This window comes from Rhipicephalus microplus, chromosome 1 (genome assembly GCF_043290135.1).
Source record: "Rhipicephalus microplus isolate Deutch F79 chromosome 1, USDA_Rmic, whole genome shotgun sequence".
In the NCBI taxonomy this organism is placed as follows: domain Eukaryota; kingdom Metazoa; phylum Arthropoda; class Arachnida; order Ixodida; family Ixodidae; genus Rhipicephalus; species Rhipicephalus microplus.
Genome location: NC_134700.1, coordinates 207,635,758 through 207,659,121, shown reverse-complemented (window position 1 = coordinate 207,659,121; position 23,364 = coordinate 207,635,758). Strand labels below are relative to the sequence as shown.

General features: G+C 44.8%; 1 protein-coding gene and 1 long non-coding RNA gene across 3 annotated transcripts in view; one reads left to right on the top strand and one right to left on the bottom strand.

Moving 5' to 3' along the window:
* LOC119167416 (nucleolar MIF4G domain-containing protein 1) overlaps nucleotides 1-18,682 on the top strand; it is a 33,531-nt gene extending 14,849 nt beyond the window's left edge. Inside the window, exons 11-17 of one of the 2 annotated variants that reach the window (XR_012894613.1) lie at nucleotides 664-774; nucleotides 2,010-2,134; nucleotides 3,398-3,562; nucleotides 8,437-8,568; nucleotides 9,432-9,715; nucleotides 15,990-16,113; nucleotides 18,420-18,682. Coding sequence is in view for 1 of the 2 variants with exons in the window: in XM_075891107.1 (XP_075747222.1) it covers nucleotides 664-774; nucleotides 2,010-2,134; nucleotides 3,398-3,562; nucleotides 8,437-8,568; nucleotides 9,432-9,713 (815 nt within the window). In the remaining variant the exon portion in view is untranslated. Of the gene's footprint in view, nucleotides 1-663; nucleotides 775-2,009; nucleotides 2,135-3,397; nucleotides 3,563-8,436; nucleotides 8,569-9,431; nucleotides 9,745-15,989; nucleotides 16,114-18,419 lie in introns of those variants that run through there. The other variant, XM_075891107.1, reaches the window with a different exon arrangement.
* On the bottom strand, nucleotides 631-23,124 carry LOC142804357 (uncharacterized). Its single transcript, XR_012894622.1, has 3 exons — nucleotides 22,851-23,124; nucleotides 10,381-10,441; nucleotides 631-744 (listed from the first exon to the last, which is right to left on the bottom strand). It is a non-coding gene; the product is annotated as an uncharacterized LOC142804357 (long non-coding RNA).
* Between the last annotated feature and the right edge of the window lie 240 nt (nucleotides 23,125-23,364).

The following is a 23,364-nucleotide window of genomic DNA, read 5'->3' as shown; positions in this document are numbered from 1 at the left end:
TTGGTCTCTGACGCAACCTAAAGCTGCCTCAAGTGCATAAAATACAATTTCAAGTTAAATGTGTTTGTTTTTAAGCAAAATAAGTTTACCTGCCACGATTTCTTGTCCACATTCGCTGTTGGGTGACGCCAGTGATCAGTTTTCTTCGACTTTCAACATCAAGTAAAAATTATGATTCCTTGTTTCTGGCCTAAAAGCATGCTTGTTGCCGCCAATGTGATGAACAATCTTTTCATTTGCGTCACAATCAGAAAAATTTTTCCGAGCGGTAGACAGTCTCTTTAAGGTTGAAGTTTCATTTTTAACTTCCATGCCATTATCTCTGTGTGTGGCATAAGCAATTTCAAAATATATTTTCAATATTTTCGTGGCATGGGCTTGGTGAAATTTTTTGAAGCTTAGCTAAGTCTATGGCACCCACAGATTACAATGTATTTAATTTTTATCGATTGGAAGCTATGTAGGACCAAGTAGACGTCTTTAAAATTTCTTACGCCATAGTGTTTAGTGCGGAAATCTAGTAATAAAATAGTATTAAAGCGAAGCTCAAGGGTCGCCCTTACTCCTGCTCTTTTGAAGTTGGAAATGGTGGTGTCCAGGAATTTTATTCAATTATACATAAACTCTTTGCCTTATTTTCGTTTTCATCATGATACGTTTCAGGTTGCTTGCTGCAAGAGTTGAACATCTCGCTTGAAGACCTGCTGAAGGCACACGAAAGGGGCAAATGGTGGGTAGTTGGATCTGCATGGGCAGGAAATGAGTTGTCATCGGGTGAGCTATCTTTTTGCTCATTTTACCCTGGTAGAATGTTGATCATAAACAATTCACATTGTTAAATGTTTCGGAGCTGCTGATTGCCTACGAGAGATTGCAGCATTTCCAGCTTGTTGGCATTACTTCGTGTGGAAAATACATCATGGCTAATATAAAGATTACTATACATAATTGCGATGTTGCAACAGTTCAAATACAGTCGACTCTCGTTAATTCAAACTCGAAGAAACCTCTGAATTTAGTTTGAATTATCAAGAAGTTTGAATTATCGGAAGTTCTCAGATAGATGACACTGGGTGAGGTAACACCATACATTATGATTAAGTATTGATTTTATCATATTTAAAAATTTTTATTGTTTTTAAGCTCTAACTGTGCACGCAGTGAGCAGAAACCAGAGGTGCAAAGTCCACTAGTTTATTGGCCATTTACTGCTGATCAGACCTTTTAAAGAAATCGTGAATTGCCAACTGCTTCCTTGCTATACAGTCGAACTCCTTTATAAGAAACACGGATATAAGAGACAAATGGGTATAAGGTGCTTACAGTAAAATACGGGTTCATAACAAAATGCATGCGAGATACCCTGCTTATAAGAAACATCTCATATAAAAGATGAGAACTACCCCTTATAAATGGGTTCAATTGTACGTGCACTAAGCTCTTTATACCAGTTGAGAAGCATCATGGCTTACCATGCATGTGCTTAGCTCAAAACATTTGTCTATTAGCAAAGCCTTCTTCCTTGAAGGCCTGAGATGCTTATTTTTCATTTTTAGACTGTTAGGATTACATAAACAGACAAATTTTTAAACAGTAGTGGGAAAGCAGCAGATATCTTCTAGTATGAAGTAGCCGAATAGGATGGAGTTTGAATTAAGAGGATTTTAAATACATTGAAAGAATAGAGGGCCAATCAGGAAATTGAATTTTGTTTGAATTAACCGAACGTATGAATTATCAGACTTTGAATTATCTAGAGTCTACTGTGAAATTTTTCGTGTGAATGAACTGTCCTAGCATGTCTGACGCACTGCTAAACATAAAGTATGAAACTACAGATTCTATCGCTTGTTTCCAAAAGTCTGTATTTCATAGCCAATTTCGGTTGCTGGACTTTACACCCTAATGACTTATATAAGTTAGGTTTGCTTTATTTATCTAATGTAGGGCTTATATCCTGCTTAGACAACCTTGGAATGTGAACCCTGTCTTTTGTTTTCACTGAGCAGATAGAAAAGCAAGCATGCCATCAGTGCAGCCAGAGTTTTCAAGCAAAATCTTGAAGCTGGCTCAGAAACACCACATGAACACTGATGTCAGGAGAAACATCTTCTGCATTATGATGACTGCTGAGGTAAGGAAGTGCTAAAACGAGGTGGTGATGCATCTTGTTCACTTGTTTCTAACATCTCCTGTTTAATATTTGCCATAATGTGGTGTTGACTTGAACTGACAATAATGAGGTTAAGATTGAAATGATAGCAATGTTCTTGGAGGCAACAAGTGTGAATGCAGTATCGCTGCTTGTAAATTACCAAAGACAAGATAAGGCGTCATCACTCCCGCCGTGATAGGCTTTTCTATAAATGTCCTTCTTGCCTAGCTTGTTCTGCTTGCCTTCTGTGACGGGACATGATGTTGTCCCCGACAATTACCGACTAAATTCATGTATCATATTTGTTTGCGTATTGCCAACACTGGCCTGTGTTGGCTGTTATAGATCCCATGCAAAGGCCCACAGTAATGAAAGTCACCCATTGTCCGACAGCGCCCCGTTCCTGCTGCTTTTGACGTTAGTAATGAAATAAGAAAACTAACAAAAGCTCATACGCACGAACCATGGGGCACTTTGGTGAAACATCTATTACGTATTGTGCTGCTATTGCATCAAGAACATGACTGCAGGAACTTATGCCGAGTGCTTTCCTAAGCTGACAAGTAATGCATTTATACATGCATTGTTTTCACGGCACATCGTCCTCACTACAACTGAAATGTATGAGCTTTCATGCTCTGCTTACAAAATACTAAAAGCGACAAGTCCTAATTTGTGATACCGGCTGACCCTTTCATGACGTATGATGTCGCTTTAGTGCGAAGGCCAAATATGGCCATACAGATTCCTGTCATTCGGTGATGAATGGCCAACAAATTACTTTTGCATTGTGGAAAAAAAATTGCAAATGGCAGATGCATGTGGCTGTATTACCACCTAAACATAGTTGTTGTATACGAAGTAAAATATTTTCATATCAAGGTAATATCCTCGAATACTGAGGCACGGTGCTACAGTAGCACCGTGCCTCCTATCCAGGGGCAGCTGTGGCCCCACTGCCTTTTCCAGTCCGTGTGCTTTTGTCGACTAGAGTCCATTGATGTCAACTAACATTAGCTAGTATCTGCAGTTATAACAATAGTGTCTTCATTCTCAATGTGATGGTCATGCCGTTCACCAGTCCAAAACATCTATCTGTGCGCTAAATAAAAGCCCTACTCATGTGCAAGTTGTGTGCTGCGGCGACAACTTCTGCTTCCGTATCTTTATCATGGCAGCTCAGTGCAGTAGTTGTGGTGATGGTAGTGCAATTCATGCACATTGTTCTGCTTCTGTTTGCAGGACTACCTAAGTGCCAGTGAGAGAATCATGCATCTGAACCTGACTCCAACGCAGGAGCGCGAGATGTGCCATGTCCTTTTGCACTGCCTGCTCAAAGAGAAGCAACACAACCCTTTCTATGCCTATCTGGCCCAGTTTTTCATCAAGCGCGACCGGCGTTTCTATGTAAGTGTCTGAGGCTCAAGTGATTGATTAAAATCATCACACTCGTGCGGCAGCATAGCATTCAACGTTGTAGTGACTTCGCGGCCGTGTATTAAACTAAACGGCATCATTCCGGTAGCTTCCTTCTGGGCGGTATAATAGGCGAAGGTCGCAAAAGGCAAGATTTCATCCCTGTTCTTGTGTTCTGTGTCGACATACATGCAGAGCATGTCTGCGAGGGTCTTATTAAGGCGCTCTGTTAGTCCGTTCATTTGTGGATGGTACGCTGTTGTTCTCCGGTGAGCTGTACCGCTGAGCCTGAGAACCTACTCCAAGAGTTCTGCCATGATTGCAGTTCCTATATCCGTGATGAGAACTGTTGGAGCACCGTGCCGAAGGACGACGTTCTCTATGAAGAAATGAGCCGCTTCTGCTGCTGTGGGCCTCGGCATGGCTTTAGTTTCTGCGTAGTGAGACAAGTAATAGGTGGCGACAATGATCCATCTGTTCCCTGCGGTAGAAGTTGGGAATGGGCTCAGGGAAATCCATTCCAATTTGGGCGAATGGCTTTGCTAGTACTTGAACAGAATGTAATAAGCCTGCCGGCTTTCCGGGGGGTGCTTTGCGCCTTTGGCAGTCAGCACAGGTTTGGACGTGATGTTTTACAGCAGCAAGTAGGTTCGGCCAGTAGTAACTGTTTTGCAGTCGGGACAATGTTCGAGTGTAGCCGAGATGACCGGAGACGACTTTATTATTGCAGGCTTCCATAATTTCTTTTCGCAGTGATGCAGGGACGACGAGCAAGTATGGTCTGCTGGTGGGAGAAAAGCTTTTCTTGTATAGGACGTCGTTCCTTAAACAAAAAGATGGCAGTTTTTTGGCAAAAACTCGCAGCACGTCTTCACGTCGGCCTTCTAAGAAGTCGATAAGCGGAAGCAGGTCAGGGTCACTGCGCTGCTTCTGTTAAATAGTGACCACGTTGATGACTCCCAAGAATGCGGTGTCCATAGACTCGTCATTAATAGCAGAAGGCTCGATGGGTGACCGCGAGATACAGTCTGCGTCGGTGTGCTTCTTCCCTGATTTATAAATTATGGTCATATCAAACTCTTGAAGCCGAAGGCTCCAGCATGCTAAACGACCGGATGGATCTTTCAAGTTAGTGAGCCAGCAAAGCGAGTGGTGATCGCTGACGACATTGAATGAGCGGCCGTACAGATACGGTCAAAATTTGAGAACCGCCCAGACTACGGCGAGGCACTCTTTCTCGGTAGTCGAGTAGTTCTCTTCCGTGCGAGAGAGAGCTCTGCTGGCATAGCCTATCACTTTCTCGGAGTTTTGTTGCCATTGTATCAGTGCGGCGGCCAGGCCTACATTGCTTGCGTCGGTGTGAAGTGCTGTTGGCGCTTCCTGGTCAAAGTGCGCAAGAATTGGAGGTGTTTGGAGGCATTGGCATAATTTGTCGAGTGCAGTTTGTTCCTTTTCGCCCCAAAGAAAGGAGACATCCTCTCGTGTGAGCTGTGTCAAAGGCGCCGCAATAGACGAAAAGTTGGTGATGAATCGTCGGTAATAAGTGCAGAGGCCTAAGAAGCGCCTCACTGCTCTTTTGTCATGCAGTGCGGGAAACTTAGCAACAGCGTCGATTTTGCCTGGGTCAGGTCAAACTCCTTCGTGGCTGACCTCGTCACCCAAGAAGCAAAGTACGCTAAAACCAAAATGGCACGTCCCTGGTTTTAAAGTCAGGCCAGCCGAGCATACAGCTTGTATAACTGCGAATAAACAATTTAGGTGTTCGAATGTAGCTGAGAAGACAATAACATCATCTAGGTAGACCAAGCATGTCTGCCACTTTGCCACTTCTGTCCTGATAGCACAGTGTCCATTAAACGTTTAAAAGTCGCTGGCACTGAGCATAACTCGAATGAAAGCACTTTAAATTCATAAGGACAGTCGGGCGTCACAAAGGCAGTTTTCTCACGATCTCTCTCGTTTACCTCTATTTGCCAATAGCCACTTCGCAGGTCCATCGATGAGAAATAGCATGCATACCGCAGCCGATAAATAGAGTCATTTATGCGTAGCAGTGGGTAGACGTCTTTCTTCGTGACTTCGTTTAACTTGTGGTAATCTATACAGAAACGCAAGCTGCCATCTTTCTTTTCAACCAATACCATGGGGGATGCCCAGGAACTTTGGAAGGCTGTATTAAGTCATCTTAGAGCATCTTCTGAACTTGCTTTTGGATCTTTTCACGTTCTTTCGGAGCCACACGGTATGGGTTTTGCCGGATCGGTCTCGTATTTTCTTCAACAATGATTTGGTGCTGGGTCAGTGGTGTTTGCTTACCCTTCGACGTGCACGAAAAAAATTTTGGAACTGGTGTATCAGCTCTAGTAGGCGCTGTTTATGCGAGGGTGACAGGGTAGAGCAAATGTGGACAGAGAAAGGTGTCGAGGCTGGGGTGGTCGCGTCGTCCGGATGCAAAGCGAAGCTATCTCTGGCTTGGTCCACATCGTCGTAGTAGGCAATTGCGGTGTCCTTGATGTGACGGCGCTCGTTGCTGAAGTTGGTGAGGAGCACTTCTGCCCGCCCATCAGTTAGTGCCAGAACGCCTCTCACTGTGTAAACACCTTGCGTAAGCAATAGCGTGACTAATCACTCCGCTATCACCTCGTTACGGCACGGCCGTTCACATAACACCGACATAAGGCGGCAAGATCTTGGTGGGAGCATCACATCATCGGCTACACGTAAACATTGCAGTTGTTCTTCAGTGACGGCATCAACGTAAAGATGGGCGGAAAAGGTGACGATACGTTCTGGAATGTTGATGACAGCACCGTACTCTCGCAGAAAATCCATACCCAAAATCAGCTCTTTACAACAGTCCAGTAAAATGACAAAAGTGGCAACGAAGCTTGAATCACCGATTACGAGTCAAGGGGTGCATTTACCGGTTGACATCATTAGCTGTCCACCAGCACTCTTTATGCTCGGCCCACTCCACAGCATCTTGACCTTCTTAAGGCGACCGGCGAGCTCTTGTCACTTAATAGAGAAGTCAGTACCAGTGTAAACCAGTGCTGTTACATAGTGTTCGTCTATAATAACGCTCAGGTTGGCACGTACAAATTCATCGGCATTACTACTCGTAGTTGTAGTCGTCTTCGTCACCACCGTCATCATGTCGTCTTTGTGTAGAGGCAAGGGGGTCTTTTTGGCATCTCAGCAATTGACAACCTTGCCTCCTCCGGAAGTCGTGGCAGTTAGTTTCCCTGGCACGGACTTGGGGAGCTGTTTCTGACGGCGTCAGCGTAACTTTGGGGATTTGGAGAAATGTGACCTCATGCAGGTGAGGGAGACTGCCAGCAACGACGTGGTGAAGAAGTTTGGTTGGTCGGCAGGTGATCAGCACCATAGTCACGAGGGTCTTTAAAATAAAATGAAACGGGACGAGAAAAGTTTCCAAACCGGGCTTCTCGATGACGGAAGTAGCGCGAGATGTGGCCTGGTTCGCCGCAATGGAAACAAAGGGGTCAAAGGTCGGCAGTGTGCCACGAGTCGGTCCGGCGTACTGGCGGTTGCCGCACAGGTTCCCGCTGCCACCAAGGCAAGGTAACGGGCCGTGGCTGAAAGCGTACTTCTTCTGTGGCAAGCAAATGACGGCGGACAGCGTCAGCATAGGTCAACGGACGTGGTTCAGGTGGTGGCGCTGGTGATGGAAAGGCTTGCTGTAGTTTGTGGCGCACGATTTCCGCAACAGAAGCAACTGGAGGCTCGGTAGAAGGAAGGACAAGGGCCCGCAGCTCTTCCCGCAAGATTTGCCTAATCATTTGCTGAGAGAGCTTTCAGAAATGGCAGCTTTTTGAGCGGCGGCACCAACTGGCATTTGGTCAGGCCAGGCAGTCAAAGTGGCGGCATCGTTGCCGGAGCGCCGGCTCGATGACAGTCGCCTCTTTGATAAATTCATCCACTGTTGTTGGCGGATTTCGTACAAGGCCGACAAAAAGCAGTTCCTTAACTCCCCGCATCAAGTGACGAACTTTCCTTGCCTCGGGCATGTCAGGGTCAGCGCGGCAAAATAGACTGGCCATATCCTTAGCTAACATGGCGACGCTTTCGTTTGGCTTTTGCACGCGGGCTTCAATCATCTATTGTGCGAGATCCCGTCGGTCCGCTCTCAAGAACGTCACGAGAAGCTTTTGGCGGAAATTGTCCCAGGTTTGGAAGGTAGGCTCCCCGTTTTCGTACCATGTGCGAGCGCTACTTGCCATTGCGAAGTAGGCACGGCCAAGTTTCTCTTGTGTGCTCCGGCGATTTACCACAGTGGTCCGCTCGAACTGGTCGAGCCAGTCCTCGACATCCTCATACGCTTCTCCACGGAAGACTTCGGGAACACGAGGAGGCTCAAAGGTTACCTGGAAAGGAAAAGTCGTCTGGGCAGGAGGAAGATTCACAGGCGCTGAAGGGGCCGCCATGTTGGTAAGAGGAGATGCAGTCAGGAGTTCTGGACTTAGGCCTAGTAGGTGCCGGCTGAATCGATGTACTGGAGTCGTAACAAGATGTTGAGGCTCGGGACTGGGTGTACGGTCCCGAACAACGCTTTCCTGCATCAGGTTGCAGGCTCCAGCACCACCACCAGTGTCACGACGTGAAGGCAGTGGTCGTTTTTGAAGAAGCTGAGAAAGCAGCTTTCTCATTGTATTATTGTCTGTAGAATTTATGTTGTCTTATAAGCCATGTTCATGTCATCTTTTGATGCTTCCCTTACGCAATGCCTTGGATGGCCTGGGAGAAACTTCAAATTAGTAAATAAATAAATAAAAATGCTGATGTAGTTCAAGTAAGTTCTTTTTCTTACACAGCGGTGAGCTTGACTTCTACTTCTGTTTCAGATGAGCCTTCAGTGCGCAGTCTGGGACAAGTTCAAAGAGGTGGATCAACTTAGCCCAACAGCTCTCGCCAATCTAGCCGAGTTTCTAGTCATCTTGCTGTCACAAGAGGCCCTGACACTGGCTGTTCTCAAGGTGTGAACGATGGACTGTGCTTATTATGCATACTAACTAGCATGATTATGAAGAACTTTATTAGTTGAGTCCACTGCCAGTTTTCCGTATGCCCGATTTTTCGGACCTTAAAGATACGGATGCTTTTGCGGCACTGTCACAAGCCCCATAGATGTCATTGTGTAGAAACTTCTGAAATTCTTCACGTGGAAACTCTTTGACGTTCAATTTTTTGGGCTTTCTGCCCCAAACTGCATGTCCCAAGTGGCAATAATTGAAGCCGTCATCTCTGCCATGTCTATTTTGTGGGTTTTAACCCGTGCTTTTGTGAGTCAATTTGTCGGAAGTGGGATTCCCGTCATGTACCAGACATATTCACAAAAGCCTGGGCACACACCAAAATGTCTGATAAGTGTACTGGGAGGCATTAAAACTGTTTTAGACATTGGTGTGGTGATTCAACTGTTGAGCATAATAAGAATGCATGAATCCACTTTTTTGGACTGCTCGATTTTTCAGATGGTTTCACAGTCCCTAGGGAGTCCGAAAAATCGGATGTTGACTGTTGGGAAGTATAAACACTCTTTGAAAGCTCTGTGTAAATGGAGTTATATAGATAATGTATAAAATAATTGCGTTAATATGTAAAACAGAGATCTGTACACACTTTAAGTTTTGAATCAGCTGAGTATATACTTTCCTGTTATGTGTAAATGACCCTGTCTAGACATGCAACTAAAATAAAGGTCCTACATTTATTCTGCTAAGCACTATTTCACCCACTGAACAAGAACTTTTTGTGGTGGAAAAACATGCTCTGATAATTCTGGCACTAGGCATTGGCAGTCTTTAAACTATGTGCCTTTTTTTTTTCTGGCCAACAGACAATCCAGTTTGTGGACATGAGCCCAGCACTGCTCAAATTCCTGCGAACACTTTTCAGTAGTTTGCTGCTTAATCGACCTCAGGGTGTGTACGAGAAAGTATTCCTTAAGATTGCTGATGCACCCAAGCTACGTCTGCTGAGAGAAGGGCTGTGCCTCTTCCTCAGGCATTTTTACCTCAGGGACCGAGACATGGACTCTACCGTGCGCAGCAAACTCAAGCAGCACGCTGAGCATGCGGAGGAGATCCTTAGTAGTACTGACAAGAAAGCCATCCTGTGAATGTAAATTAAACCAGATTTCATTCTCCCGACTTTGCCCTTTGCTTTGTGTGCTGTGGTGTGTGTGTGTGCTGTGGTGTGTGTGTGTGTGTGCGTGCGTGTGTGTGTGTATATTTGTACATTGCTAGTTTTACTTGTGGAGCTTAACGTCTCAGCACAACTTGTGCTGTGAGACGAGTCTCACGTGAGGTCTTCGGATAATTTCGACCTCCTGGGGCTCTTTAATGTGCAATGAAATTGCACAGTATACGAGTGTCTAGCATCTTGCCTTTATTGATGCACTATCGCTATAGCTGGAATCTAACACGTGTCTCTCAGGTGTGAACTACTGTTTGAACACTTAATTGCATTAGTGGTTATATGGAAATCAAGTTCAGAGCTTGGCCTGCCATACCAGGCATGCTACCAACTACGGCGCCGAAATCAGCTCTTGTGATCTAGTAACAGCTTTTGCTGTAAAAGCGTTCAATGCCTCCGATCTCGGAGGCAGTGCAAAACCACAAAAAGTGGAGAAACTTTTTCGCTGTGCCTATTCTGTGTTTCAGACTACAGGATAAACTCCAGATTTATCCTTTTGATTTGACCACAAAATAAGCCACAGCTTTAATTTGTAGACCACACCAAAATATGCTTATGAGTTTAGGGGAGCATGTGACCAGACTACTCACCCTGTACGTAACCATCTCTCTTGACAACAGTTTCTTTCAGGAATGGCTAGGCTTGTTTGCCCTAATGTAGAATGGACCGTACCAATGAGGTTATGTTCGAATAAAGGGAGCCTGCATTCATTGATGCGAGATTAAAAAAAAAAAAAAAGACGATGCAGGCACGAAAAGCTCAAAACATGAAGCACATCCACCTTTAATATCATTTATCTGACCTGTGTGGTTATGAACATTGTGGTTAGGAGCAGAAGCAACAAAAGGAAGGCATGTAAAACGATGCAAAACGACTTCCTACTTGCATTGGTCACTTGATCTGAATGAAGCTAATTTTACTTCTAATTGGCAGACTTCCTGATTTCAAGCAGTTCTATCCAATGGGAGTGCCCACAAATCACCCTAAAAACAGCGCTGACACTACTAGAAAATAAATTATATGCATGCACACACACATTATATATATATATATATATATATATATATATATATATATATATATATATATATATAGTGTGTGTGCGTGTGTGTAATAACAAACGAGATCACTAAAAACATTTTCTGGCCCTGATTCATTGAATGGCAAACATTTTAAGTCGCTTTTGCCGAAGTACACTTGGCGTGATGAAAATCGCAATAAAAAAAAAAAAGACAGGCATGGTTGACACGGAACAAAACACGTACGCACGTACGTGGCACCATTAAGTGAAACGAGCAGGTGCAGCATAGTATTGCACGGCAGCAGCACTTTTTCGAAACGAATACTGCGGTGCCGCCATGTTGAACTCGTGAAACAAATGCCGAAGTGCAGCGCCTCCCACCCCGGTTCACGAAGTGCAGGTGAACATGTACTTACATGTACATGTAAATAGAAATGTACTGTGGTGAAAGTGACCTTTAAGTGTCCCGCACGCGATAGAGCGTGGCGAGAAAATTTTGAAACAGCCGTCATTAGTTAGGTCATGAAAAGAGAATGAAAAACAGAGTGGCAGTGTGCCTCAGAGTGACTACACTTCGTTAAAACTGCCAAATAAAATCTGTAAAGCTACAACGTCGCAGTAAACCATAAGACCAAGCGGTGTGCGACCTTTTCGAACAACAAAACCACCGCTTGAGTGCTTTGCACTGCACGTTCTGCACCCCACTACCCACGCCGCCGGCGCGAAGAACGAAACTGAAACTGTGAAAAAAGATCTGCTAGCCAACGCCATCTAACCCGAAGTCTCTATCCACAAAAGTATGCCTCAGCCAGCCAGCTGAACTAGTTTAAACTTGAAAGGTCGCAGTACCAGCGGTGCCAGTTATTGTATAAAACTGTGTAATGTGGTTGCCTAATCAATGGCCAACGCCTCGACATTAATGCGCGTTCCCGCGCTTCTCCTTGTGAACATACCTATGAGTGAACTTGCCTCGTGTTTCTTGTGCTTGGGTTATTTGGTGGGCGCGTCTGTGGCACACAGCCTCCTTGCAGTGGAGCGATGCCGCGAAGCTGTTCAGTGCCGCTGTGTTACATGAACCCCAGGAGAGACACGCGTCGCGCGGCTATCAAGTTCCACGAGTTCCCCTGCGATGCAGAGCGTCGAGAAGCCTGGCTGAAAAATATCGCTCGCGAAGGGCCGTTGGGAAAAGGTAGCAAGTGGGAGCCGAGTGACAGGTCTGTGGTATGTTCGTTACATTTCACAGAAAATGACTACAAGAAGGACACGAAGATTAAGATTCTCCTTCCGACTGCGGTCCCAACTGTATTTAACAGACACCCCGGACACATGCAAAAAAACGGGCGTCGGCCTCCGTCTGCTGTCGTCACGGGCCCAAAGAAGGCGCCGCCCAAAAAATTGCCCGCAGCTTCCCTCGGGGGAACACTGAGGAGGATGCGGAGCATATACTTGGTTAACGGGGTGTTAAAGTGCGACTTACTTGGGTCGATGGCTAAATTGGTTAACGTGGTTGTGAAATGGGGTGTTAAATTGCGACTTACTTGGGTCGATGGCTAAATTGGTTAACGTGGTTGTAGGAGGGGGTGTTAAATGAGTGAACACGTACACACGTATGCGAAAGGGCGGCGCTGGTCGAAGGGACGTCGATCATTGTGTTTGTGGATTCGTTGGAATTCATTTCACCGCGACCTTGGACGTCGACGCGCCGTACAAACCAACCGACGAGCGGCAACTGAGCGAGCGAGCGCCGACCTTGAGTATATATACAGAGCGACGGCGCATGCACTGTCAGCTGTCGAATGTTCGAGAAGGGGGAGAAGCGCAACGGCGCATGCGCGCGCGTCAGCTGCCGATGTTCTCGAAGCGCGACGGCGCATGCGCGCGCGTCGGCTGCCGATGTTCTCGAAGCGTGACGGCGCATGCGCGCTACATTATACAGCTAGCGAATGTTCGTGAAGAGGAGAAGCGCACGCGGTGTGTAGAGGAGGAAGGGTGCACAGATGGTGGAGGAGTGAAGCGCGCGCGGTGTGTAGAGGAGGAAGGGATGCACAGATGGTGGAAGAAGGAGGAGGAAGCTTGCGGACGGCGCCGCACTACAAGCCTCAAGTATTAGATGCTCCGCATCTAAAAACGCCGTCGAAGAAATTTAGCCAATGGCGCAATAGTTGGGGCAAGTGATCGTGAAAGCTCGGGAGATAGCTCCGAAATGAAAAGTGCCGCTCGCAAAAACGAGATAGAAGCGCTCGTTCACGGGTCGGCCACAGCGCGGTGTGGAGAACGTAGTTTTGCTGATCGGGCTTGCCAAACATTATTCACTGGAAAGGACGGCCAAACTAGAATATTTGCCGAACAGGCCTGCCAAGCTACATTGTTTACTGATAAGGACTGCCAAACTACAACATTTGCCAATCAGGCCTGCCAAACTATAATATTGGCCAATAAGGCGTGCCAAACACCGCTAGATCTCGTGCCTGTCTCAGAAAAGTTGAAGGAATCAATGATCAAATTGACCAAGAGAATTGCTCTTCAAGGTGAAATGTTGCAAAAATTGCGGGCCGATCAAGACCGAATGAAGAAACGCCTCTCAACTTATGAAAACACAGACGTTGAGGTCCTTCTTCAGACATTGCAGAACACACAGAAAATAGACAAGGCCTCTTTAGAATGAGCGAACCCTGCGGGAATGCATTTTATGAAAATGTTGCTCAAAGAATAAATGAGGATATGAGCACTTTCAAAGCAGAGGCTTTTTGAAATTCCTCTGTCCTGCTGTGCTTTGAAATTGGACACCAGACGAGCGAAGCTGGTACTACCTCCCCAATCAGAAAGCATGCTCCATGTGCAGCATGGTGTATTTGTATAGCAGGAAGTGAACTGCTCACCCATTATAGATGGCCATTGCGCTGGAAGTTATTTACGACAAACGATCGGACGAGTTTTTTGCTCTTCTTGACATGAGTTTTGAAAAAAAGTCGAGTGCAATCCCTCAAGTGACAAGTCACTTGTCATGCTTTGTCTCGAGAAGACTGCCAATGTTGTAGCGGTAGGTTTTCTTTTTTCTCTTTCACTCTCGCTTTCTCAGAAGAATGTCGCAAGAACGCCAACTTTTCTTCAGTGACACTGGAAGTCACAAGGCTAGCCAAAAATGTCAGTTTTCGTGTGTTAGGAATAGTCACCGAGAACCAGCGAACAAGTGCTCTCTGAAACGTCTCTCGGGAAATGGCACCCTTGTTCATGCTGTGCCACACCCTATGCTGAGGGACAGCCACTCAATCTTTCAGCTCTTCCTACCTTGTAGAGTACGCACTATCTCTCCTGAGAGAGAAGTAAAAAATGGCAAAGCGCTAATTCAAGGTGCTTTAAAAAACCTTTTGAAATTCAGCTGCAGTTGCTGGTTAAGCCAGTCAGACTTCTTACGTGTGCACACATTCAAACCAACAACATAGACAACAAGTGTGTGTGTATGGCGACACATAAAATTTTTGTTCCCAACAATTGCAACTCTTCAATTCCTTCAGGAAAGCCCAAATGTCATGATAACGCTGGCCACTTGAGAAATAGACCTGCAACGATCAGCCTAATAAAGCTGATTGTGAGCGAAATAGTGTGCCCTTCATAATATTGGGGCAGTGGCATTCTTCGAGCAGGAAAGGATTTAGCGCAGCTATATGTTTAGAAATGAAGGCACCCATGAGGTAAGCCATTCCAGATGCTAACATGAAACTTTCAACTGAGCTCGCATATCTGAGGCCGCGATCCCGAGCACAAGCAAATCTTGAGCTGGCACCAGTAGCTTTTTGGGCTGGATACACCGTAAGAGCATGTCGGAGAAAGGTATGACTGTCTTTTTTCCCGCGTGTACACACGCATTGTTTTAAATTTTGTCGAAAAGGGGCCCTGCAACACTTTTTCAGCATGGTCAGAAAACGTTGCTGATTGGTAACCGAGGTTCCTGAGAAGACGTGAGCCTAATACTATAGCGAAACACACGGCCTTGCATTTACAATTTATTTTCGAAGCCCGCTAGCAATCATGCCCTCTTTCTACTAACCATGCCTTGTACTCAACGACAATGCCATTTAGCCGAACTCAAGGTCATTGGTTCGATTGAGCATTTTGCGCTGCATGCCCGCTCAGAATTGCACTGAGAGTAAGCTGTGCTTTCAAAGAGAAAAAAGTGCTCAAGGTAATGACGTTCACATGGCGATACTTCTTTCCCCCTGCCATCCCTACCTGCCTAGCTTCAAACGAGCTTGTCGAGATGAGAGAAGACAGGAAGCAGTTGCAGCTTTCCACAAATCTGTAACCCTTCCCGTACTTGATGGGTTCTGAAAATGTTTGCAGCAATCAATTTGGGAGGCAATGAAGTCCTTTGATGAAGCCATTCAATGGCTACTTAAAATAGGGTTGCAGGGGCCCTTCTGTCTTTGAACTACCCAGATTTCAAAATATAGTTTTGGTGTCAGCAGTCAAAATCGATGACCAATATAGTGCCACCATGGCACTATATAGTGCCATCATGGTGGGTCATTTTGTACGAAGTACATCTGTAGCTGTGCAAAATGTGTTGCCTTACATAAGGTAAGGAAAATGTAGTATATAAAGAAGCAACACATTTGCAGTCACGCTACTACCAAAACTTACACTAAAAGTGAAATAGAATAAATTTATTTGTTGCAACAGTAGTTTTACGTGTGCCTGGGCTATCTCTGTACTACCAGATGGGGTCATAGACACAGCAACTTGCACTTGCATCTCTGATACCCCAGGGATACAGAAGCAGTTGAGGGTTTTGTGGACAAGCTAGAACTGTAATAACTTGGCTCTTCTCTTTGTAAGGATGTTCACTTGTACAGAGTTATATATTGCATACAGATATGCAGTCACTATGCTGTCTTTAACTTCAGCTCTAGTAATAGGCCAGTGAGAAGCAAGTGATAGAATAGTAACATTGTAACGAATAACTGATCGACAAAATTCACAGTATCTTAAATTCAGTTCTGTGTGTGTGTCTTTTTTTTCTATGACTTGGCAAAAATACGATCAGCCTATAGAAATACAGATGGAGGAGCTGTACAAAAAGAACAGCAACAATGGGTTTTCTTTATTATTGCATCACTTGACTCGTTCATTGTCCACGGTGATGCTCATCTTGTGACATCTTGCTTCTTCTCATTTCAGATGTAAACTCCACCTTGAGTCTTCGTTAATCAATCATGGCACATTTTTTTTACTTCCGAGCGCCCCGTGATGGAGCGTGCAATGCTTGTCCTGTACTTGCACTGCAATGTGGGAACCGAAGTTGGTAAGCGGTAGGCATACAGATGGCACTGTGTATAGGGAGTACCGACTGAAAATTTTCATTTGTGGTTTTTGTGTGTGTGTGGAAAACTAAACGCCGAGCTCACAAAGGGCGGTTTCACGAGAGATCGGAGATGCATGTCCGGTCGATATTTTTATTTTTTCTGGGTTTTTTATATGTTATGTAAGCACGTTCAAAGTGCATGGGACCAAAAGTATTATTTACAAAAAACGCTCCCAGTATACTAAAAGAAATATTTGAAGGTGGCTCCGCAAGCGTCCCGATTTTGCTTTTTGCTCACCGCAATATTTTTGGATTTCACATCTGAATTTAATGCGAACTATAAAGATTGTGATGGAATTTTTTCTCTTGGTTTTAATGTGCAATACTGTTAACTTTATCTATGCTTTTTTGATGTCCTTGAAAGAGAAAAAATTTACAAAATGGCAAACAAGGCCCAAATCAAAAAAGCTTGCTATGTTTGATACGCCTTGTCATATTTGCTATTCTGCACAGATACCATAAAACTGTTGCGTTTAGAAAAAATTCTTTGCAATATTTCTGTGGCAGATCATTTACCTATAAGCAGTGTAAAAATATACATATATATATAATTGAAACAGCAAGTTTCAAAAAAACAATTTAAAAAAATCAAATTGAAAAATCTCCAGTTTCAATCTTGATAAATATTTTTTATCAAAAAGCACTTATGCCAGTAATACACGGTTTCATCATCGTATGTCCTCATTTGCTTTGTTTTACGAGGTATAATGGGCCAAAATAAACCTTGCTGTGTGTTCACATGACAGTGCCCTTAACAGTTTGTCGCAAACGAAATTCTCAGAAGAAGCAGGAGAAAGTTAGCATATGTTTCCCAGGCCTAGGTAAACGGCCTTTTTTGTGACCTCTCAGGCGAGCTATTGACACGCCCCTCTGGCTGTAACTTGACACCGAGGGGCAGCTGTGGGTGAAGCCAAACAAGGGCACATGACAGCACTTGACCTCTGGGGGAGATGGAGAGCCAAGAAGACGACGCAGCGATGGCTTCAGTCGCAAATTGCTCTCCATGCTGAGAATAAGTCTTGTACTCAATGTGTATTTGTGCCACCCTTTTGTTTGTTCATGATTAAACAGTTATTCCTTACCCGAACAACGCATCGGCATACATTTCAACGAACGTGAACAGCAAATGGTTATCAGCTTGCATTGTGCGCAAACCTACAGTACAAAAAATTATATCGATGTAGTGAAACTTCACTTTGGTGGCCTGTCTCCAGGAAAAATGTATTCTTAGATTTAATTTATCTCGAGAGTGTGCGAGTGTGGGATGCTTCCGCTCTCTGAAGGGCTAATGCGTACACCGTTTGTAGCCTACAATGTTGCCTATTAGGATTATAAGAAAGGCTCTCAACAGCGAATAGACTGTGCTTTTTGTGCATACCAACCAACATGATTGTGAATTTTATTACAGCCAATCGTTGATTTTAAGATAAGATGGCCGATTTTTCGGACAAGCTTGAGAATTTGAACACTTTCACGACACTGTCACCGGTCCCAAAGACGTCAGTGTATAAAAATGTTAAACTTCAAATGTGGAAACTCTTCAATGTCCAATTTTCCAGGCTTTCTGCCCAAACTGCATCTCCAAAACGGCAATAATTGAGCCCTCTACCTCTGTCGTGCGTATTTTGGAAGTTCTACGCAGCGGTTTCGCTAGTCGATTCATTGAAGTGTGATTTGCGGCATGTACCGAACATATTCACAAGTGCCTTGGCGCACACTAAAAGACCTGATTAACAGCATTAAAGCTGTTAACAGCATTTAACAGCATTAAAGCTGTTATGAACATGGCTGTAGTGAATGGGCTGCTTGAGTGGAATAAAAATGCGTCAATTCATTTTTTTCAGACTGCTAAATTTTTCACATGATTTCGTGGTCCCTAGAAAGTCCGAAAAACCTGACATTGACTGTATGTTATTGGGAAGTGTCAATATACTTTAATAGCTCTTTGTAGCCAGAGATAATATAGATAATGTATAAAATAATTTAGATAACATGGTACAGAGATCTGTGTACGTTTTAGATTTGGAGTCAACTGAATATGCCTATATGTTTGTTTCCCGTGATGTGTAAATGACCCTGTGTCGACATGCAACTGAAATGTGGATTACCCCTACTCTTTATGAAAGTCATACATTTATTCTGCTAGGCACTATGTCACTAACTGAACAGGTACCTTTTATGGTGCAAAACATGCTGGCTCTAGGCATTAGCAGTATTTAAGACATGTGCCATTTTCTACTCGACAGATAATCCAGTTTGTGGACATCAGCCTGGCACTGCTGAAGCTCCTATAAACACTGTTCAGTAGTTTGCTGCTTAACCGACCGCAAGGTGTCTACGAGAAAGTATTCATTGAAGTTGTTGATGCACCTAAGCTACGTCTGCTGAGAAAAGGGCTGTGCCTCTACCTCAGCCATTTCTTCCTCACGGACACAGACATTGACTCTACAGTGCACAGGACTGACAAGAAAGGCATCCTGTAAATGTAAATTAAACACCATTCTCCAGACTTTGCCCTCTGCTTCGTGTACTGTAGTCTGTGTGTGTGTGTCTGTGTATTTTGAACATTGCTAGTTATGTTTGCGGGGCTTAAAGGAGTATTGAAACGATTTGGAGGCATGGAAAAAGGAACATTATTTGTTTCCTTCGTATGCAATGTCAACACTCTCGACACAATGGAGTCAAACAACACATATAAAATATTTTATTTTGATTTTAAAGTTTTCCTTGCTGAGCATCTGCATGGCAGCTCCACTGCAATGGACATTATCCCGACTATCCGAGACACTTCCCGAATTGGCTAGCTGTACCTCTTACATGCAGCCTAAATCACAGAAGTCACTGTCGAGGTCACTGCATGACAATCCAATCATCGTTGTTTACGTACACCATGAGCAGATTAGAGATTTGGAGTTAGTAGGTAGTCACTCGTTGGTGCCTTCCTGTGACGTCGTACTATTATGGCACATCGCTGAAAAGCCAAGCCCTAGATATCCAGACAAAGTTTTTAAGGTAGCAGTAATAAAAAAAATATATTCAATCTATTCACAGGCATGACAACCCTCATTTTATGTTTCTACAAACCATGTCAAGTGCAAAAAAGTGTATGATGCCACCAATGCCAGAGGCAGTGCAAAACCACGTCTAGTGGAAAATTTTTTATGGAGAAGTAGCCTTGAGAAGACTTAACTGAAAAGAAAATTGGCTGCAAATGTATTATTACAATGCATATTTGTATAGATTTGTACATTGCAAAGCAAGTGTTTAGCATTTTGGGCATATTTCTTTCTTTTACTTTTTAAATTTTTGTATTCTTTGAGATTAAGTGCTGTACCCTCCCGTTTCATCGCCTATGGGTGGTTGGGACTTTGACAGCTTTTTTTCCAGCCACTTTTCTTCACCATAAATGTTTGTTTTTTGGTGAATATAAAGTTCTTTCATTGATTGAAATGTCGTGGAAAGACGATCGTCTTCTGCCGGCCTAGTGCCCATTTATGTTTTGCCTTGCCTCAGACGGCACCATGCTGAATTGGCCGCACCTGACTGGCATTAATAGAAGAGAGAAAGAGAATAAAACATTTATTTGCGACCAAGAAAGGAATGTCGCTGAGTGAAATCCTTAGTCCGGGATCCCATTGTCACGGGCCGCTGTCCTCGCTCGTCTCACGAGGGCCTCTTGGGTCTTCGGATCCTAGCTGGACAGAGCTGCCTCCCACTCTACAGTGTTGTGCTGAGCTCTGGGTTGTAGAGGTGGATTGTGTGGGCATTCCCATACCACGTGGTACAGGGTGGCTGTTTTAGTGACGCATAACCTGCACTGTGGTGTATATGTGTCGGGATCTATCTTGGACAGTATGTGTGGATTGGAGTAAGACAAGGTCTGCAGGCGACGCCACGCTACCCGAGATTCTTTACTGAGCTTTGACCCCAGGGGCGGAAGTTTCCGTCTTTCGAGTCTTTGATGTTCTAGAATATCTGTCCATGTTAGGAGCGAGTCCATATGCATAGCCAAGAATGGGTGCGATGTGCCGGGGTCGGTGGTCCGGAAGAGTAATTCTCGGGCCGAGGCATGAGTGAGCTCATTGCCTCTAACTCCGCAGTGGCCGGGTATCCATATCAGCTGTTTCCATTCACCCTCTGAGCATGAGGACGAGAGTTGTGTAAGAAGTTGATGTGCAATGGGGCCAATGCAGCCTTTACAAAAATTTCGGTAGGCTGCTTTTGAATCTTTTAGAAGGAAGGTGGACCTTGAGTTTCGTAGGGCGAGGGCGATTCCTGCTTCTTCCATACTAGTCGTGTCTGTGTCCTGGGCTGATATACAATCTACCTGTTTTCCACAATGAATGACGCTTGCTGTATATTTGCCGTTCACTGGTCCAGCTGTATCGACAAAGAAGGCGCCCTCAGTATCTGAGTAGTTGTCGTGAACTTTTGCCCATGCCCGACATTGATGTTCGTGGAACTGAGGAGATGCATGTTGCGTGGTAGTGGTTTGATGATGTCCTGCCTCCATTTATGTGGGATACGTTTTTTTTCCCCTTCTCTCAATGAGAGCTTCGGTGTGATGTTCTGATAGTGCTTTTCGTCCCGTTTTAGTGATGCCGAGATTTACTTGATTAGTGTGGTGTGCACGGAATAGTTCTGATACGGGATTGTGGAGCCCCATTTGAAGCAGACGTTCCGAAGAGACGCTGCGTGAGGATATGGGCGCCATCTGGCAGTGCCGTCGGGAAACATGAGCTTGTGCAGAACCCAAGACCACTGCCAGGTGGCAGCACTACATTGTCGGCAGAGCCCTTCTTCATGCATAGCGCACATTGTATTTCAGTGCACCATAAGAAACAACAGATTTTTCGTGCATAGTGTCGCATTTTCAGCACAGCGTAAAAAACACTATCTTTAGCACTATTTATCTATGTATTTTCTAATAAAGAAACAGATGACCTAATACTTATGTATTAATGTTGCGCCTCGAGATATGTGTAATATTTCCTTTTTGATCTATAACGCTCACAAGTATAAACACAGCGACCAATTGAAGATGGCTGGCTGGGTGTTCAAGTTGAATTGTGAGACAGATCCACAATTCCTGCGTTGAAATATCCCAAGAAAGATTATTGTCATTAAAAAATGCAGATTTTACCTTCAAGTCATTGGTCGCAGCAAGCTAACGGGGAAGACTGGTAGTAGGCACGCATGGAGGAAGGACAAAGCTTTAAAAACTTTGCTTCCTCCGTGCACAGAGCCAATGTCAGAAAATTGATCGGTGGCCGTTGTTGCTGGTGGGGGCCTGTGGCTCCCGCTACTTTCCCTCTGCCCATACGGCGGCCGCGCATTGAAGCCAGCAAACGTTGCGCACTGCAACAGTGACGTCAAACGTTCCGTTGAGGCGGGTAATTTGTAGTGCCCTAACCCGATGCGGACCACTAAAACGCAATTTTATTTCAAAATGAGCCCTTCCTTGGCACAAATATAACACTGCAAGGTTTCTGGACCGCTATTTCAACAATAATCGTCGATTTAATAGCTGCCTTCAGTGTCGCTGTAACACGACTGAAACTTGCATATTTCCAGGACTGAAACAGATCGCCCCGCACCTACATGAGCCAGGGTAGCAGTGGCAAGACTTTCGGCTTGAGAAAAAAAAAAAACGTTGAATCCGGAGTTCGCTCTTTTTCTTTAGACATTTTACTCCTCAAAGAGCCACGAAAGCGCAGGAGTGCAGCTACACAGCGACGTTTTCTGGATGTTGCATTTATATCATTAGTCGGCAAAAAACTAGAATCCATCAGATTTTCTCGTCTGTCGTGCACACGACAATACCCCATTTATGCTATGCCCCATCCATGGAGTTTCATACAATAATATTATTGTATGAAGCTCTATGGCTCGATCAGAACAATCAACGGGAGAACTATAAATGCGGATCTTGGAGAAGTTGTATCTCAGCCTGCAATAAATTACCTAAAGGCTAAGAAGGCCTCAAGGTGGTGACACGGTAGGACCAGAGAAAACCGACTTCACCAACAGATGGCCCGTCGACTTTATGGTGTGCCCTGGCATGTTCCGTTAGCCGTCATCGCAAAGAGCCGCGTTTTCTGCGCCACATGCACATGCGTAAAGAACCGTGCGACTTTCCGATGAGGACGCCACTGTTCAGGGATAACCACCGAACACAGGGATAACTCCACGGAGTTCCTCCATGCATAACTCCGACGCCGGTTCGTGCCAGCGTAATGTGGTTGCCGCTGCATTAATGTGTGCTCCCGTGCTTTTTCCTGTGAACTTATCTATGAGTGAGCTTGCCTCGTCTTTCCTGTGCATGCGTGAGGTTTAGTTGGCGCCGGTATAGTGGCAGATAGCCTCTTTCAAGTTCCGCGATGCGTAACTGTTGTGTGCCGTTCTGCCACTCAACCACCGACAATAACGGCACTGTGAAGTACCACGAGTTCCCCAGCGACCTACAGTGTCGAGAAGCCTGGCTTAAAAATATCTCTCGCGTAGGGCCGTCGGGATGCAAGTGGCAGCCAAGCGACAGATCTTCGGTATGCTCGTTACACTTCACAGAAAATGACTACAAGAAGAACAAGAAGCGTAGACTTCTGCTTCCGACTGCGGTACCGACTGTGTTTCCTGAATCGCCCAAAAACATGCAAACAAGGATGCTTCTGCCTTACCATGTTATTGTGGCGGGTCCACATAACGCGCAGGCCTGGAAAAGCTGTGGAAGGCACTTAGCCCATGGCGCAGTAGTTGAGGACAGTCATTGTAAAAGGTCCGACGAAAGCCCCAAGACTGAAAGTTCCTCGCACTCTTGCAAAAACGTGATAGAAGCGATGGTTCCAGCGTGTGCCGCAGAGCGGCGCGGAGATTATAGTTTTGCTGATAAGGTTTGTCAAACTACATTATTTGCTGATAAGAACTGCCAAACTGGATCATTTGACAATCAGGACTGCCAAACTACAATATTTGCCGATCAGGCTTGCCAAACTATACTACATCTCACACATATCTCAGAAAAAGCTAAGAAAGCAGTGAACAGTTTGAAAGCAGCGAACAGTTGGTCGTAAGGAAGAACTGTTGAAAAAATCGCGGGCCGATCGTGACAGAAGAAAATAATGCCCATCAAATTATGCAAACGAACAAAGACATTGATGTCTGTGTTGAGGTGTTGCAAACTGCACATAAAGG